The sequence below is a fragment of the Haliotis cracherodii genome, unplaced genomic scaffold, assembly GCF_022045235.1.
Source record: "Haliotis cracherodii isolate W230 unplaced genomic scaffold, xgHalCrac1.p SCAF_7, whole genome shotgun sequence".
NCBI classification, from domain to species: Eukaryota; Metazoa; Mollusca; class Gastropoda; order Lepetellida; family Haliotidae; genus Haliotis; species Haliotis cracherodii.
Genome location: NW_027266330.1, coordinates 47,010,026 through 47,028,686, shown reverse-complemented (window position 1 = coordinate 47,028,686; position 18,661 = coordinate 47,010,026). Strand labels below are relative to the sequence as shown.

The 18,661-nt window shown below is 43.2% G+C and overlaps 1 protein-coding gene across 7 annotated transcripts in view; it reads left to right on the top strand.

The window, feature by feature from the left end:
- LOC139448410 (diacylglycerol kinase delta-like) overlaps positions 1 to 18,661 on the top strand; it is a 176,421-nt gene that overhangs the window by 35,984 nt on the left and 121,776 nt on the right. For all 7 annotated transcript variants that reach the window (XM_071229954.1, XM_071229964.1, XM_071229952.1 and 4 more), the window contains one exon: positions 11,067 to 11,147. In XM_071229954.1, coding sequence (XP_071086055.1) covers positions 11,067 to 11,147 — 81 coding nt within the window. The remainder of the gene's footprint in view (positions 1 to 11,066; positions 11,148 to 18,661) is intronic.

The window sequence follows — 18,661 nt, the reverse complement described above, 5'->3', positions numbered from 1 at the left end:
CGTCATCCCGACCAAATGACCTAGATCAGATGGTCCGACTCGCTGACTCAGTGGATTGCATGTCATCCTGCCCTGATGACCTAGATCATGTGGTCCGACTCGCTGACTCAGTGGATTGCATGTCATCCCGCCCCGATGACCTAGATCAGGTGGTCCGACTCGCTGACTCAGTGGATTGCATGTCATCCCGCCCCGATGACCTAGATCAGGTGGTCCGACTCGCTGACTCAGTGGATTGCATGTCATCCCGCCCCGATGACCTGGATTAGGTGGTCTGAAAATATCTGTTGATGGCTAGTGACGGTGCACATGCAAATTCTGCCAACGCCCTGAAATCTGCACATAGTCGCCGTGTTTTTTCTGAACAGGATATCGATTTCTTTACACGATTGTGATTGGACTATGCATGGACTTGTTAGTACAGCCACATTTTAACTCAAAATGGACTGTCATGGTCGGTTGACTCCATTGCCTCAGGAAGATGTGTGATAATGAGTGAGTGAGTGTTTTATGCCACGGACGTGTAGATAGTTCTGGTAATCGGACGTGTAGATAGTCCTGGTAATCGGACGTGTAGATAGTTTTGGTAATCGGACGTGTAGATAGTTGTGGAAATCGGACGTGTAGATAGTTCTGGAAATCGGATGTGTAGATAGTTCTGGAAATCGGACGTGTAGATAATTCTGGTAATGGGACGTGTAGATAGTTTTGGTAATTGGACGTGTAGATATAATCGGACGTGTAGATAGTTTTCGTAATCGGCGTGTAGGTAGTTCTGGTAATCAGGAGTGTAGATAGTTCTGGTAATCGGGCGTGTAGGTAGTTCTGGTAATCAGGCGTGTAGATAGTTCTGGTAAAACATGTAGGACCAGAGTGCTTCTGTTGTCTGCCTCAGATTCTGTGAATGGAATCTAAGTCAGGTTACAGACCCATATGGTTGACCATGTTTTATCACAGAAGAACATGCTTACATCGATGTTGATGTGTGTGAACATTTCATTACCTATTTAGCTGTTGGAATTTGGCTGTTTTTTGCAGTGCGTGCTGTTGCTGTGCTCTTTTCGATATTAGTCCGTAGCCTAATACTACTAGATGAAGAAGTTGGTTTGATGTTGAATTCTATTCTGAAACTGTTGATGGAAGATCACACAGTGTTTTCACATAAAGATATCTGTTTAATCCTGAATATCAGGGCAGACAAAACAACTGCATATCATATCTAGCAGCGTCACATGTCAGTTGGCTGTATTTCAAGAAGATTTTGTGATTTTCGCTTTTTGGCTGTCTGAGAATTGTGTATTATGTGAGACACATACTTGCCATGAACTCTGTGTTATGCAAGTGACTCAGCTTTATACAAGTTACATGTATGGTGGTCAATACTGCACACAGATTCTTGCTGGAATGCTGAGATTTTTTTAATAATGGTTTTGAAAATTTACATAATGTTGACATTTCTTGTATGTTTTTGCTCTTTAATGATTGGATGAAAAGGTCAGACATGTCAGCTCTAAAGTAATAATCCCAATACATTCAGTGCACAATAGAGTTTACCATTGTCTGAGCTAGCTAGTAGATCGCCAAGGAAACATGCTTGTTGAAGTTGACCTTTAAGAGTTGTCGGAGTGTGTGTTTGAGCAACGCTAATCCCCCGATCGAGCTGTATGACTTGAAATTCCATTAATAAGGGAACAGCTACCTTTGGGTCACAATTACCGTTTAGTGGCGCCGCGCCTTACTCCTCACCGTTTCCATGACGTCACGGTGCTCAGTGAGAGGCAGCATTCACAGGCTTTCCAATTTCCTCTTGTTATGGGGAATGACGGTTCCCCTGCTGCTGCTGCAGAGACAGGCCGATGGAGTGGCTGTCGTGACTGACGCAGTGTCTTGAAGATGTGGAGGCTGTGTGCTCCCTCGACTAGTTGCTTCCTGGCACGAAGGATCAATAAGGGCCCTTGAAAAGAAAAATTAAAAAACGTAATTAGGCGGAGAGGGGTAATGACTCCGCAGGTTGCTGCCGGAAGCTGGAGCTTGGATGTGGCGTTTGACCTTTCCAATTCAATTCTGAGATTCGTGTGACAATCAGGTGTAAGGGATTGGTATCGTGGCCCGATTGTTGGACTTTTATTATGATGTGATCAAAGACATAGTGATGGAATCTTATTCTAGTTTCTCTATGTATTAGTATATGATTTAAAAATAATGGTAACTTCTTGGAAGGTTTTTCATTTGGTACCTTGTGTACAAGAAATGAATGTGTTGATATTTCTTTGTCGTGTTGTTTATTGTGGTGTGGAAGGATTTGATGTAGGGACCACTCTGGGGGAAATATTGAATAATTTTGTATGGTAGTTTATATTTGGATGAAGTTTACTGCAAATATCTTTGACAGGAATGTAACAGACCTGCTTAGGGACTGATATTTAGCCCTAAGTCGTAAGCAGTTGTCAGGAAAAATTCCCAAACTGGATACAAATTTTGCTAAGTTATGTTAATATTGTAACAAGTGATGTCCTGGTTGTTGCAAAGGTAACAAGCATTCAGATGACAGCAGGTCCAATAAACAAGGAGAGGCTGTCATGTTTACTTTTACGTTTCTGTATTGAATGAAATACCAAAATCCCCCTGAATTGAAAAAAATAGGGACTTTTAAGCAAGTCACAATTTTAAACAGAATTATGTTTTTTCAACAATTTTGTCTGCCAAGTGTACTTAGTTTGGAATCCTGGATAAATCCCTACTATTAAATGAGAATGGTTTGGTGACATTTTAGCAATATTCCAGCAGTATCACAGCAATATCACGGCAATACAGCAACAATATTCCATGTTATTAAACTATGGTATGGTTTCTCACTGGGCTTGTGTAAACGGCAACTATGCTTGTCGTAAGAGGCGACTAACGGGATCGAGTGGTCAGGCTTGCTGACTTGGTTGATTCATGTCATCACAACCCAATTGTGTAAATCGATGCTCATGATGTCAATCACTGGATTATCTGGTCCAGACTCGATTATTTACAGACTGCCTTCATGTAGCTGGAATATTGCTGAGTGCAGCATTAAACAACAAACAAAAAAACAGTGGGCAAGCCACTTTATTAGGTAATACGTCAGATTGTGTGCACCTGTTATAATAGCCAAAGACAATATTGCGTGAAGACGAATAAAAGTCAACAAATGCCACAAAATGCCAACAAACAACGTGACCAATAATCAGTCAGATCACCCATCAAAATGAGAGTATCTGACCCAAACTGAAATGTAAAAAAAATCACAAAAACTAATTCACTGTTTCTAAAAAAACAACTCAGTAGCCCATACACATCCTGAATGTCATCCCTGTCACACAAACTTGTCATCGTGCCACGCTGGAGGACATGGAGATCGGTACTTCCAGATCTACTGATCCCTCCCCAAATCATGACTGTGGCCCCTTCATATCGGTAATGTTTGGCTATGTTGGAATCCTGACATCTTGCTCCTTGTCTACACCACACACGGACTTGATGATCTGTGAAGTCTAGACAGTATCTTGATTCATCAGTTAAAAGTCTTGGAGCCCAGTCCTAGTCTGTCCAATTTATGTGATCTTCAGCCCAATCCCAAAGTGTCGGATCAGTGGGATGCGAATAAAAAGACTGGAGACCAGTCTCACAGAGACGATTACACCATGTCCGAGTAGAAATGAAAACACCGCTGACGTTCTGCAGGTCATTTCTGAGTGTGGTGGCAGTCATAAAGTGATGACGTCTTGCTGCAATCAGAAAACAACTTGTCATCCTTCTGTGTAGTGGACTATATCGACCACCTGCACATCACTGGGTATCTAATCCAAACATCAGGTATTGATTCCATGTCTTTTCGGATCACTCTTTGGCTGACATCAAAGACGTTTTCTACGTGATGTTGTGTTATCTCAGTTTCAAGCATGCCAATGCATCTGCCTAATTCTTCGGTTGTCACCAATGTCTTTGATGCTGAGGGGTATAAGCGCATTCAGTTGTTGCCATCAGTGTTGGCAATAAGAACAATTGCCAGACTGTCATCATGACCCACACACTTTAGACCCTGACTAAACTCTTCGGGCTTTCATTTAAGTAACTGCAGCTTATTATGATATATACATCAACATGTCAGATCACTGCAGGTCAAAAGGATCTATGAGACTATGGGTCCAACATGAGATCTACCTGCCATGGGCCTCAAGGCAGGCACTGGTTGCACTGGTTGCACTGGTTGCACTGGTCGCAATCCTCAGTAGCACATGTTGTCGCGTCTCTGATGATGGTGTGCAATGATTCTGTCACGACACATGCAAACACAGGTTTCAAGCACCTAATGCACATCATGCTCATGACTGCATGCCTCTGTCCGTTATATCTTCAAAACTTGATACTAAGCAAACTTTTAGTAGTACAGTGCGAGCGAGCAGTCACACAGACACATAGACATGCATGGAGATTGCTATTTAAGTGCAATAATCTTGAACGTGACATTAAACCCCTTTTTACCTCAACTTGTCTATCATCTGAGAGTCTGACTGGTCAGTTGTGATCCCTGTGGGTGGCATACAAAGTATTCTTTCCCTTAATGTGAGTTTGACGTGTATGTGTGATCCGCTGGCATAATAAGATTGCGCTGACTTAACCCTTCTGAACTGAAATCCTTTTACTTGGGATATACTTTTATTCTTAGCTCACCTCCACCAAACTTTCTATTGATCTCCTGTCATGGCATTTTGACCTTCCTGAACTGTTGAACACCTTTTGTAAAAACCATAAGATCGATGACAATGCAATCAATAACGATCCCAACAGCATCCTGGAAAAGAGCTCACAGACATCTGATTTTATACATGGCTGCAACAGCAGCCATCTTGAAAATGTCATTTTCAACATTTCCTGATTCATGAAACTCCAAGTTTGTGATCGAAGTAGCAATGCCTAAAAATTTGTTAATTTGGCCATGGACAGTTATGTCGCATTGTTGTTTGGTAATTTATTTCACTCCTGTTTTTAATCCATCTTAAAAAAATGCACACTCACAAATTTTGGATACAGCATTTTCAACACCCGAAGAAAGTTCATGCTTGGAATGTCTTACAAATGTTCTCATGTTCTGACATGTAACATGTAACACGTAATTGGATATACACGTTTAATGTAAACAGTTAACTATTGTAGCCTGTGAAGATCCGGGGTAGAATAGCTCTTCAGCAACCCATGCTTGCCATAAAAGGCGTCTGTGCTTGTCGTAAGCGGCGGATCGGGTGGTCAGGCTCACTTACTTGGTTTGATGCATGTCATCGTATCCCAATTGTGTGGATAGATGCTCATGATATCAAGCACTGATTGTCTGGTCCAGACTTGATTATTTACAGACTGCCGTCATATAGTTGGAATACTGCTGAGTGCTGTGTTAAACAACAGACAAACTAGACAAAAGTTAACTGTTGTGTTGACATGTTTATTAAAAAAGACATATGGCCCTTAAAGATCTATTTTTAGTAACAGACTAGATCATTTAAAATTTGATATGGTTGATATTATAATATTTGAAATATATAGGTGAGCTACAGAGCTTTTAGTCTCCCTTTACAGAGAGAAAGGCCATTAAGTCAAATGAGAACATTTTACTTTATTTACACGACAGCAAGTTTTTGAAATTGTTTTGTCAGAATCTTTTTTATGAAAGATAATTCGTGTTTGATGGAACAGCTCAAATAAAAGCTGTGAACTAAGCACTCAATACAAGAGGTTAACAAGAGGATGTAGTTCTATCTGGTGGGTACTGAAGGGGATTGTGTCCAGCATAAGAATCCATCTTCTTGGTATTTCGAGATTCCTGTTTCAAGAGAAGCATTCCCTTAAAAGGCTTCAGTGACATAGAAAATGGTAAAAATAGATTCTGTTTGGCTGTGATTTGTTACAACCTAGATGGCATTTATCAGAACAGTGAATAGCATCGTCCATGCAACTAGTCTCATGTCTTGAGAAGACATTCTGTTTTCTTGACTGAGGACAACCGTAATCTCTGGGTGTGGCTGCTCCAAGTTGGTAGGATGACACGGACAGGAAGGCAACATTTTGGGTCTGTCATCATGTGATTATTGCTCCAGGAGTCTGAGGCCAAGGGGGACTTACTTCAAAACGTCTAGAATAAGATGCTCATTACTATTGGGTATTGTACTGGTGTATTATTAGCAGTCCAGTCCGCACTGGTTTACATTCTTTATTCTACACAGCTGCGTGGAGATTAAACACTGGGCCTGACTCGATTATTTACAGAGCGCTGTCTTATAGCTGGAATACTGCTGAGTGTGGCGTTAAACAACAAACAAACAAACAAACAAACAATGGGTGAAGTCCATGTCTGGTGTACTAACGTCAGGATATTGCTAGAAGCAGGTAAAACCAACTGATTTAACTAATTGAGTTTGTGGCAGGGTTGTATTTTGGCGGAAACAGGGTTTTAAAGGACACAGAACTGTGCAGCCAGTGGACAAAACATCATAGTCATTGTCCCGAGTTCTTCGTAAGAAATGTAAAGGTCCTGGAAACAAAGTAATTGTTGAATATTACTGTGCAGAATACTGGCCCAGTTCATTACTTTAAAGGACCCTCATATTTCCTGTAAGTACCCCAAGGTAAATGCCTGTATAAGCATTTGCTTGACTTACTATATGATTCCCCATATGAATAACTGTGTGAAGCCCTTTCCTCTTATCTCTTGCTGTAATATTGCTGTAACAGTGCTGGAATATTGCTGAATATTGCTGAATATTACTGAATATTGCTCTGAATATTGCTGAAAGAGGTGTAAAAGCCTTCTCACTATTCTGGTGTGTAGGGGGACAGTATTAGGGAGGATGTAGGGGTAGTTATTAGGGGTGGATGTAGTGGGTAGTTATTGGGGGTGGATGTAGGGGTAGTTTTTAGGGGTGGATGTAGGGATAGTTATTGGAGGTGAATGTAGGGGTAGTTATTGGAGGTGAATCTAGGGGTAGTTATTGGAGGTGAATCTAGGGGTAGTTATTGGAGGTGAATCTAGGGGTAGTTATTAGGGGTGGATGTAGGGGTAGTTATTGGAGGTGAATGTAGGGGTAGTTATTGGAGGTGAATCTAGGGGTAGTTATTGGAGGTGAATCTAGGGGTAGTTATTAGGGGTGGATGTAGGGGTAGTTATTGGAGGTGAATGTAGGGGTAGTTATTGGAGGTGAATCTAGGGGTAGTTATTGGAGGTGAATCTAGGGGTAGTTATTAGGGGTGTGTGTAGGGATAGTTATTGGAGGTGAATGTAGGGGTAGTTATTGGAGGTGAATCTAGGGGTAGTTATTGGAGGTGAATCTAGGGGTAGTTATTAGGGGTGGATGTAGGGGTAGTTATTGGAGGTGAATGTAGGGGTAGTTATTGGAGGTGAATCTAGGGGTAGTTATTAGGGGTGGATGTAGGGGTAGTTATTGGAGGTGAATGTAGTGGGTAGTTATTGGGGGTGGATGTAGTGGGTAGTTATTGGGGGTGGATGTAGTGGGTAGTTATTGGAGGTGAATGTAGGGGTAGTTATTGGAGGTGAATCTAGGGGTAGTTATTAGGGGTGGATGTAGGGGTAGTTATTGGAGGTGAATGTAGGGGTAGTTATTGGAGGTGGATGTAGGGATAGTTATTGGGGTGTGTGTAGGGATAGTTATTGGAGGTGAATGTAGGGGTAGTTATTGGAGGTGAATGTAGGGGTAGTTATTGGAGGTGAATGTAGGGATAGTTATTGGAGGTGAATGTAGGGGTAGTTATTGGAGGTGAATGTAGGGGTAGTTATTGGAGGTGAATGTAGGGGTAGTTATTGGAGGTGAATGTAGGGGTAGTTATTGGAGGTGAATGTAGGGGTAGTTATTGGAGGTGAATCTAGGGGTAGTTATTGGAGGTGAATGTAGGGGTAGTTATTGGGGGTGAATGTAGGGGTAGTTATTGGAGGTGAATGTAGGGGTAGTTATTGGAGGTGAATGTAGGGGTAGTTATTGGGGGTGAATGTAGGGGTAGTTATTGGAGGTGAATGTAGGGGTAGTTATTGGGGGTGAATGTAGGGATAGTTATTGGGGGTGAATGTAGGGGTAGTTATTGGAGGTGAATGTAGGGGTAGTTATTGGAGGTGAATGTAGGGGTAGTTATTGGAGGTGAATGTAGGGGTAGTTATTGGGGGTGAATCTAGGGATAGTTATTGGGGGTGAATGTAGGGGTAGTTATTGGGGTGTGTGTAGGGATAGTTATTGGAGGTGAATGTAGGGATAGTTATTGGAGGTGAATGTAGGGGTAGTTATTGGAGGTGAATGTAGGGATAGTTATTGGAGGTGAATGTAGGGGTAGTTATTGGAGGTGAATGTAGGGGTAGTTATTGGGGGTGAATGTAGGGGTAGTTATTGGGGGTGAATGTAGGGGTAGTTATTGGAGGTGGATGTAGGGGTAGTTATTGGGGGTTGATTTGATGATGCACTGAGGGGCAGCTGTTTGGGGTAGTTATTAGGAATGGATTTAGGGATGGATTAGGGGTAGTGGTTCGGTGGATTGATAGGCAGGGATTAGGAGTGGAATTTGGGATAGTTAATAGGAATGGATTATGACAAGTTGTTAGGGGTGGATTTGGGGATCTATCATTGTAAGGCTCAGAGCTTTCAGCCACCACTTGTATAATGCCAGGAAGACCATTTTATAATGCCAGGCAGACATTATTATTACGCCAAGTAGACCTTCTTGTAATACCATGTAAATATTGTTATGCCAGGCAGGCCTTGTTATAATGCTTTGTATACTGTGTCTGAGTGGGAACACTGTGGGCAAGCACTGGAGAATGGGCATTAGTCTGGACTCGTACAAGCAGACACATACACACACGTGTACATGTATGCACTTGCTATGTAAGTGCAATAATCTTGTACGTGAGACCTCATTTCTCCTCACCTAGACCTTGTTATAATGCCAGGCAGACTTTGTAATAATGCCATGTAGACCTTGAACCAGTGCTTATGAAATCGATTTGTTTCCATTGCACACACTGATCATAGTGTCGTAGCTCCCAGACTTATGATTGTGGTAGAATCAAACTCGGTGTGTGGACAGTGCACTATAAATCTGCTCCCAACACCGACACATGACAGAGCCAAGTTATATCTATACTATCTGTTGAAGTGTGTTTTCAGTGTCTTCTGAATTAAAAAATTTAAATCCAAACATACGGCTTCAACGGTTAATTAAGAATATTACATGAAAATATCGATTTTAGGTTCATGTAGGTTTTGAATGGATGGTATGAGAAGTCTCAACATTTAATTACAACCTAACAATTCATTTCAATAAATACTTTGTCGGTGTCTTGTATGAATACCTCACGTCTCCATTGTACTTGAATGTCCAGCACTGAAGCTCCTGTTAATTAACTCTCGGGAGTGCTGGACAAAACCCTCACTGTATCTGCAATTGATTTGTGTCCACCTCAATTCCAATACAAGCACGTAGGCCGCTTTCCATCTCCGATAGGCAATAAGCCCAAGCTGCTGTGTGGGCATAGCTTTGTTAGTATTGGATCTTTGTCAGCTGAACAGGTCCAATTAATTGGCTGGTTTGCACCCAGTGTTAAGTAAGCTGTCTAAACTTGGACAATGAGTTGTGGGTGAGCTGGGTATGAGATGTGGGTGAGCTGGGTATGAGTTGTGGGTGAGCTGGGTATGAGTTGTGGGTGAGCTGGGTATGAGTTGTGGGTGAGCTAGGTATGAGTTGTGGGTGAGCTGGGTATGAGTTGTGGTTGAGGTGGGTATGAGTTGTGGGTGAGCTGGGTATGAGTTGTAGGTGAGGTGGGTATGAGTTGTGGGTGAGGTGGGTATGAGTTGTGGGTGAGCTGGGTATGAGTTGTTGGTGAGGTGGGTATGTGTTCTGGGTGAGGTGGGTATGAGTTGTAGGTGAGGTGGGTATGAATTGTGGGTGAGGTGGGTATGAATTGTGGGTGAGGTGGGTATAAGTTATGAGTGAACTGGGTATGAGTTGTGGGTGAGGTGGGTATGAGTTGTAGGTGAGCTGGGTATGAGTTGTGGGTGAACTGGGTATGAGTTGTGGGTGAGCTAGGTATGAGTTGTGGGTGAGGTGGGTATGAATTGTGGGTGAGGTGGGTATGAATTGTGGGTGAGGTGGGTATAAGTTATGGGTGAACTGGGTATGAGTTGTGGGTGAGGTGGGTATGAGTTGTGGGTGAACTGGGTATGAGTTTTAGGTGAGCTGGGTATGAGTTGTGGGTGAACTGGGTATGAGTTGTGGGTGAGGTGGGTATGAGTTTTAGGTGAGCTGGGTATGAGTTGTGGGTGAACTGGGTATGAGTTGTGGGTGAGGTGGGTATGAGTTGTGGGTGAGCTAGGTATGAGTTGTGGGTGAGGTGGGTATGAATTGTGGGTGAGGTGGGTATAAGTTATGGGTGAGCTGGGTATGAGTTGTGGGTGAGCTGGGTATGAGTTGTGGGTGAGCTGGGTATGAGTTGTGGGTGAGCTAGGTATGAGTTGTGGGCGAGCTGGGTATGAGTTGTGGGTGAGGTGGGTATGAGTTGTGGGTGAACTGGGTATGAGTTGTGGGTGAGCTAGGTATGAGTTGTGGGTGAGGTGGGTATGAGTTGTGGGTGAGCTGGGTATGAGTTGTGGGTGAGAGGGTTGTGGGAGAGTGGTTAGGATTAGTGATTGAGTGCGGGTGAAGATATCTATCTGCTGTGATCTGTTGATTGTGTACTGCACAAATTTTTTTTTTTGAACTCAGTTTTTGATTAGCCTTACCTCCAGGAACAGTTGACAGGAAAACCTAAGTACACACAAGTAGCTCCTTATAACCTTGATTGTCTCACCTTAAACTTATTGATCACCTGACGAGGCCTGACATGACTTTGTGAAGTTCCACCTGACGACACACAATATGTCTACCCTTGTCTCAAAGTAGAGCTACCTGTCGGGCAGAGTTTCAAGCAAATACTGTATGGATGAAGTATTGATACATGGTATGAGCACATCAGGACAACCTCTGTATACTGTTCTTGTATGTTTCAGTCTCTGATTTTTGATGAGATCGACCTGACAAACCTCAGTGTGGCCGAATGCAGCACCAAAAACATCAACCACAGCTTCCAGGTTAGTCTAAATTGTATTGTATCTGTGTGTGTGTGTGTGTGTGTGTGTGTGTGTGTGTGTGTGTGTGGGTGTGGGTGTAACAGGCAGCAGGTAAGGATCATACTCCGGCATCTAGGCCCGGACTAAGGATCATACCCCGGCATCTAGGCCCGGCACTAAAGATCATACCCCGCCACTAAGGATCATACCCTGGCATCTAGGTCCGGCACTAAAGATCATACCCCGGCACTAAGGATCATACCCCGGCACTAAGGATCATACCCCGGCACTAAGGATCATACCCCGGCATCAAGGCCCAGCACTAAGGATCATACCCCGGCATCAAGGCCCAGCACTAAGGATCATACCCTGGCATCAAGGCCCAGCACTAAGGATCATACCCCGGCCATCAAGGCCCAGCACTAAGGATCATACCCCGGCCATCAAGGCCCAGCACCAAGGATCATACCCCGGCCATCAAGGCCCAGCACTAAGGATCATACCCCGGCATCAAGGCCCAGCACTAAGGATCATACCTCGGCCATCAAGGCCCAGCACCAAGGATCATACCCCTGCATCAAGGCCCAGCACCAAGGATCATACCCCGGCCATCAAGGCCCAGCACTAAGGATCATACCCCGGCCATCAAGGCCCAGCACCAAGGATCATACCCCTGCATCAAGGCCCAGCACTAAGGATCATACCCCGGCCATTAAGGCCCTGCACCAAGGATCATACCCCTGCATCAAGGCCCATCACTAAGGATCATACCCCGGCCATCAAGGCCCAGCACTAAGGATCATACCCCTGCATCAAGGTCCAGCACTAAGGATTATACCCTGGCCATCAAGGCCCAGCACTAAGGATCATACCCCTGTATCAAGGCCCAGCACTAAGGATCATACCCCGGCCATCAAGGCCCAGCACTAAGGATCATACCCCTGCATCAAGGCCCAGCATTAAGGATCATACCCCGGCCATCAAGGCCCAGCACTAAGGATCATACCCCGGCCATCAAGGCCCAGCACCAAGGTTCATACCCCTGCATCAAGGCCCAGCACTAAGGATCATACCCCGGCATCAAGGCCCAGCACTAAGGATCATACCCCGGCCATCAAGGCCCAGCACTAAGGATCATACCCGGCTATCAAGGCCCAGCACTAAGGTTCATACCTCTGCATCACAGTCTGGCCTCAGCATCAAGACTCGGCAAGACTGCCCATTTACATAGTTTTACCAAATTTCTTTGAAGCGCATTCCTGGAAATAATTCAAAGATTTAAGATCATCTCCAACCAGATTCATTTAAAACTTTGTTGAAAACAGATTTCCTGTGCCTGCAGGCGACAACCTATCGGCCAAGTAATGACATTTATCATTGTGTAGGTGCATGTATACTTTTGAATGGCCAAGTAATGACATTTATCATTGTGTAGGTGCATGTATACTTTTGAATGGCCAAGTAATGTCATTTATCATTGTGTAGGTGCATGTATACTTTTGAATGGCCAAGTAATGACATTTATCATTGTGTAGGTGCATGTATACTTTTGAATGGCCAAGTAATGACATTTATCATTGTGTAGGTGCATGTATACTTTTGAATGGCCAAGTAATGACATTTATCATTGTGTAGGTGCATGTATACTTTTGAATGGCCAGGCAATGACATTTATCATTGTGTAGGTGCATGTATACTTTTGAATGGCCAAGCAATGACATCTATCATTGTGTAGGTGCATGTATACTTTGAATGGCCAAGCAATGACATTTATCATTGTGTAGGTGCATGTATACTTTTGAATGGCCAAGTAATGTCATTTATCATTGTGTAGGTGCATGTATACTTTTGAATGGCCAAGCAATGACATTTATCATTGTTTTGGTGCATGTATACTTTTGAATGGCCAAGTAATGACATTTATCATTGTGTAGGTGCATGTATACTTTTGAATGGAAGATGGAGTGCAGGGCCTATGATGATGGATGGTTCACTGGTGTAGAGAATATTTGAGAATGACCTGAGTGTTTATCTTGTCAGCAGGGCGTGTCTTTATGACCCTTGCATGTGTTTCATCAAATACCACGTTAAATATGGGATGCTGGCGTTATGAGAGAATGCCACATGCGAGTAGGAATTAGTTAATAATTTGATAAGCCGGAGACTGAATGGACTGATAACCCAGCCCCCTGTGGGAATTCAGCAGCTGGGCTTGGTCCATTCATGCTTTATATGTTTTACCCAAATCCAATTTGGTTGTATATTTATTAGTATCTGCAGCGAAGATACTAACATATTTAGTCCACTAGACCTTATGATAACATGAAGCAAACCCTTAAAAACGGCAAATTTCTACTGGTCCTTGTAATACCTTAACCTTTGGGCAATTTGGCAAGGACTACAGTACTAGTGCCAATTTCTACTGCAGCTTGACATTAACACTTTAGTCATTGGTAATTATTTTTTGTATGATGCACTAGACTTGCTTTGAGGTGTTCAGAACATGACGTTTGATGGACTTGCTGAGACAAATAATGTTGCTGTTTCCTACAGATTCAAGGGATAGTTTTCTGTCACTTTGAAGGTGGTTATTCTTAGATTCGAGTTTGATTTTTACAAAAGAAGCAAGAAGATTGATTTCTTTTCACAAGTTTCAAATTTCTTTTGTTTTAATTGATTTAGGAGATAAACACGCCATGATTTCAGTGTATCGTTATGGAACAAATAGCGTGGATGGAACTAGAAGGTGAATCTGGATTGCATTGTGACTCTATTTTCATTGTTGGGTTTGGAATCATATGAATTAGATCTTATTTATTGATATTTAAACACCCACTATAAAGTTGGCATTTGATTATCCTGAGAGGATTTGCATGCTTGATGTCAGAGGCAACTGACGGGATCAGACTCCCTGACTTGGTTGATGCATGTCATTGTATCCAGACTGCAAAAATCAATGTTCATGATTTCAATCACTTGATTATCTGGTCCAGATTTTATTATTTGCAGACTGCCATCATATAGCTGGAATATTGCTGAGTGTGGTATGGACAAAAACAAACAAACAAACAAACCAGTAGATTAAATACTATTTTTATACTATTGATTAGTAGACTCTGATGCTCTGTCAATCACAATACAGCCAGGATTTTGCTGAAATGTGATACCTTGAATTACAAAACTGGGCGTCCATGGGGGGGGCAATCATTACTTTTAAGGGTCCTTGCAGGCAATATGAGGGTCCTGTAAAGTAATGATATGGTGTTGTTTGTGTACTCTACATCTGGATAATTACTTTAGAGCCTGGGATGAATCAATGACCATGTGGACAGTGGTCATGATTGATGGATGAAATGACAGACACCGATCTCTGCTCTTGATGCGCTGTAGGTACAATGAATATTATTGTGCGTCCATTGGGAGGCAGTATGTTTTCTTTCTGCTTTCTTTCTCTACATTTGTGCGTCGAGTAAAACCCTGTATTTTTTTTAGAAATTAAGAATATTTTAGTTACTCCTTTAATATTTCTAAAGACAGGTATTTGGCTATTAGAATAAGATTTTACTTTAATCAATACCTACACTTTTTAGCCTTTTTGAAATCCCTCTTAAGACTGAAAGTTGTGTTGTTTGCATAATGATTCTGTAATCTTGTGTCTAGATGATCAACCCAAATTGTGACACTCTGAACTGCAGTGCCATCACCTAGCACACTTCCACTCACTTATAAAATATCGTCTTCCAGCATTCACGGGAAAGTAACCATCCTGCTGTTGTATGGAATATCGATATTTTACCTCCAACCAAATGGTGTCAGTGGACCAAGTTGCCGTAGTGATGAGTTTACCTTCATTCTATCCACAGCAGACGTCACTTTGTAAATGAGAGTAGGTGGTCACAATTGTGGCAGCGATTATTGGGCATAGCGTAACAGAAGCAGTTCAACTTGATTAGATCAGTGGTGTCCGACAGCTGTTTCCAGACATGGTGTTATTGGGCAGATGCCGGCTTGGACATGCCACCAGGTGGATGGACAGTGGTCTGAAAGGTGAGCTGGTCAAGGAGGCTGACCTTTGTACATCTGACCACAGGTAGGGGGGAAGGGGGCTGACCTCTGTAGATCTGACCGCTGGTGAGGGTAGGGGGGAAGGAGTGGACCTCTGAAGATCTGACCACTGCTTAGGGTAGGGGGGAGGGGGTTGACCTCTGTAGATATGACCACTGGTCAAGGGGGCTGACCGCTGCAGATCTGACCACTGGTAGGTTGGGGGAGGGCTTGGACCTCTGTACATCTGACCACTGCTGAGGGTAGGGGGGAGGGGGTTGACCTCTGTAGATATGACCACTGGTCAAGGGGGCTGACCGCTGTAGATCTGACCACTGGTAGGTTGGGGGAGTGGGTGGACCTCTGTAGATCTGACCACTGGTAGGTTGGGGGAGGGGGTTGACCTCTGTACATCTGACCACTGCTGAGGGTAGGGGGGAGGGGGTTGACCTCTGTAGATCTGACCACTGGTAGGTTGGGGGAGTGGGTGGACCTCTGTAGATCTGACCACTTGTAGGTTGGGGGAGGGGGCTGACCGCTGTAGATCTGACCACTGGTAGGTTGGGGGAGTGGGTGGACCTCTGTAGATCTGACCATTGGTAGGTTGGGGGATGGGGTGGACCTCTGTAGATATGACCACTGGTCAAGGGGGCTGACCGCTGTAGATCTGACCACTGGTAGGTTGGGGGAGGGGGTGGACCTCTGTAGATCTGACCACTGGTAGGTTGGGGGAGGGGGTGGACCTCTGTAGATCTGACCACTGGTAGGTTGGGGGAGGGGGTGGACCTCTGTAGATCTGACCACTGCTGAGGGTAGGGGGGAGGGGGCTGACCGCTGTAGATCTGACCACTGGTCAAGGGGGCTGACCGATGTAGATCTGACCACTGGTAGGTTGGGGGAGTGGGAGGACCTCTGTAGATCTGACCACTGGTAGGTTGGGGGAGGGGGTTGACCTCTGTAGATCTGACCACTGGTCAAGGGGGCTGACCTCTGTAGATCTGACCATTTGTAGGTTGGGGGAGGGGGTGGACCTCTGTAGGTCTGACCACTGGTCAAGGGGGCTGACCTCTGTTGATCTGACCTGACCTGATTGTGATTTTTTGCAGATTAGTCATGAATATGTATGAGTTAAGTTTGGATTGATTTTGTTCAGATGTTTTTCGCGATTGCTTTGCTGCAATGTTTGAATTGTGAGTTATGTTAAATATTGAATTATAAATTATTTTTTTAGGGTTTTTGGTATTGATTTGAAGTTTGTTCCATGACCTGAAATAGGATTTTTAATTTTTCTTCATGTTTTAGGTTTGCTTTAGTTTGAAAAAGTAGGAAGAATGTTTATATACTTTTGTTATTAGTTACTGCTACAGTTTTTTGTGTCATACTTGTGTGGGCTATTTTGTGATTTGGTTACTTTTGCAGAGATTTGAAACTCTTGTTGACATGTTTATGTTTACTCTCTGTAAAACCATGAAATATGAAATCAGCACAAGGACAGATAAGATTAATATACTGTTGGACAGATTTGTATGTGGAAATCCCAAGATTTGAAGAAACTAAGGATTAACTTTGTAGTTTGATGCTTTTGGATTTTTAAAAAAAATTCCCAATGTAAACATCATATTCTCAGAAACCCCTTCCCCAATGATTTTGTTTGTTTGTTTGTTGTTCAACGCTGCAGTCAGCAGTATTCGAGCTATATGCTGGCGGTATGTAAATAATCGAGTGTGGACCAGACAATCCAGTGAGTGACATCATGAGCATCGATTCATGCAATTGGGATCGATGACATGCATCAACGATGTCAGCATGCCTGACCACCCGACCCTGTTAGTCGCCTCCTACGACAAGCATAGTCGTCTTTTACGGCAAGTAAGGGTTGCTGAAGACCTATTCTACCCCGGAATCTTCACGGGTCCCTTCCCCGATGTAGCAGAAACTCCACATGCTTGTCCCAATCAGTGATGACACCTGAGTGTGTTCAAGTGCTTTGAAGCACTTTTTCAATATGACTCTATGGCAGCCATACCACATTTGCTTTTGTGTAGTGCAAACTTTCAATTTTTTTACAGCTGTTTTTTGGAGATGGGGCATAATCCTCGTCTACAGTGAGCTTTGATATTATATTCCCAACGCTAAGGTCAGAAATGCCATACTTTGACTCGTCAAAAGTAATATTTGTTGTAGTTGGACTATTACATGTCGGCATATGTTTTTGCGATCGAAATAGCATAACTGTAGGAATCCTCAACTGTGACTTGTCGAAATGTTCCTGACATAATTATATATCCTGCAACAGAAGTCAGCTGTACAACAGTACTACCCTTATGTTTATTATTATTTTAAATATATGTTGTAAAAGCTACAACTACTAAGAAATTTTATATTGTTCTTGGTAAAATTATACTTTCAAATACTCTTTCTTTTAATTGCATCAATTCTTTTTTACATATATTATTGGGTGTTTATCAATTGAATCACTAGTAGATCTGGGAAAATATATCTGTACAGCTGATTGCTATTTCTGGCTTAGTTTAATCTTTATCAGTGTGTGTTGGGGGGTGGAGGGGTTGAGAGTGTGTGTTGGTGTGTGTGTGTGGGGGGGGGGGGGTGGGTGGGTGTGGTAAGGGTGTGTGGTAGTGGTTGCAAATCAGGATGAGCTACAATGCCAGTTTACTGTTTTGAAATAATTTAGTCTTTGCAAAGTAGCCATGAAATATGTTATATATAACAATGTGATAATTATAGTGTGTTGATGAGGTAATCATGTTCACAGGTGAGCCTGTGATTACACCCTTATCATTACATAGAAAGGATAGTCGGTAAGACTGACAATTAGCCACTGTGGAAACTGACAAAGTGATTTGTCAATATGGAGGAGATTATAGAGGTTGAGGAGGATTCAAGCCATCTTGATTTTACGCCTCTTTAGATGCTTGCCAGGAAACACTTTTGAAGGAATAAAAATAAACTGAGGTGCTAGATGGTAATTATGTTGTAAGTACACATGGGTAGAGCGTGGTGTATTCTTTTAGGTGCAGGAAGGAAGACCGTTTAGTCTGGGTGATGGAAAGTCTGTTTAATCCCTTGAGAAGACTTTTCTAATAGGTAACAGATTTCTGCTCACAGGTGGCGGGGCTGTATGACATGGGGATATTCTCTACCACCGCTGTGTTTGTCTGGAGGTGGCGGGGCTGTATGACATGGGGATATTCTCTACCACCGCTGTGTTTGTCTGGAGGTGGCGGGGCTGTATGACATGGGGATATTCTCTACCACCGCTGTGTTTGTCTGGAGGTGGGGGGGGGGGGGGGGGGTTGACACTGGAGGAACTTTTACTAGAAGTCACACACAGATTATGCTGCACAGGGATGTGTGGGTACACTGAGTCACATCTACAGTCACAGTCAGATGTACAGTCACATGGTCTACAATCACAGTCAAATGTAGTCACAGTCAGCTGTACAGTCACACTCAGATGTACAGTCACAGTC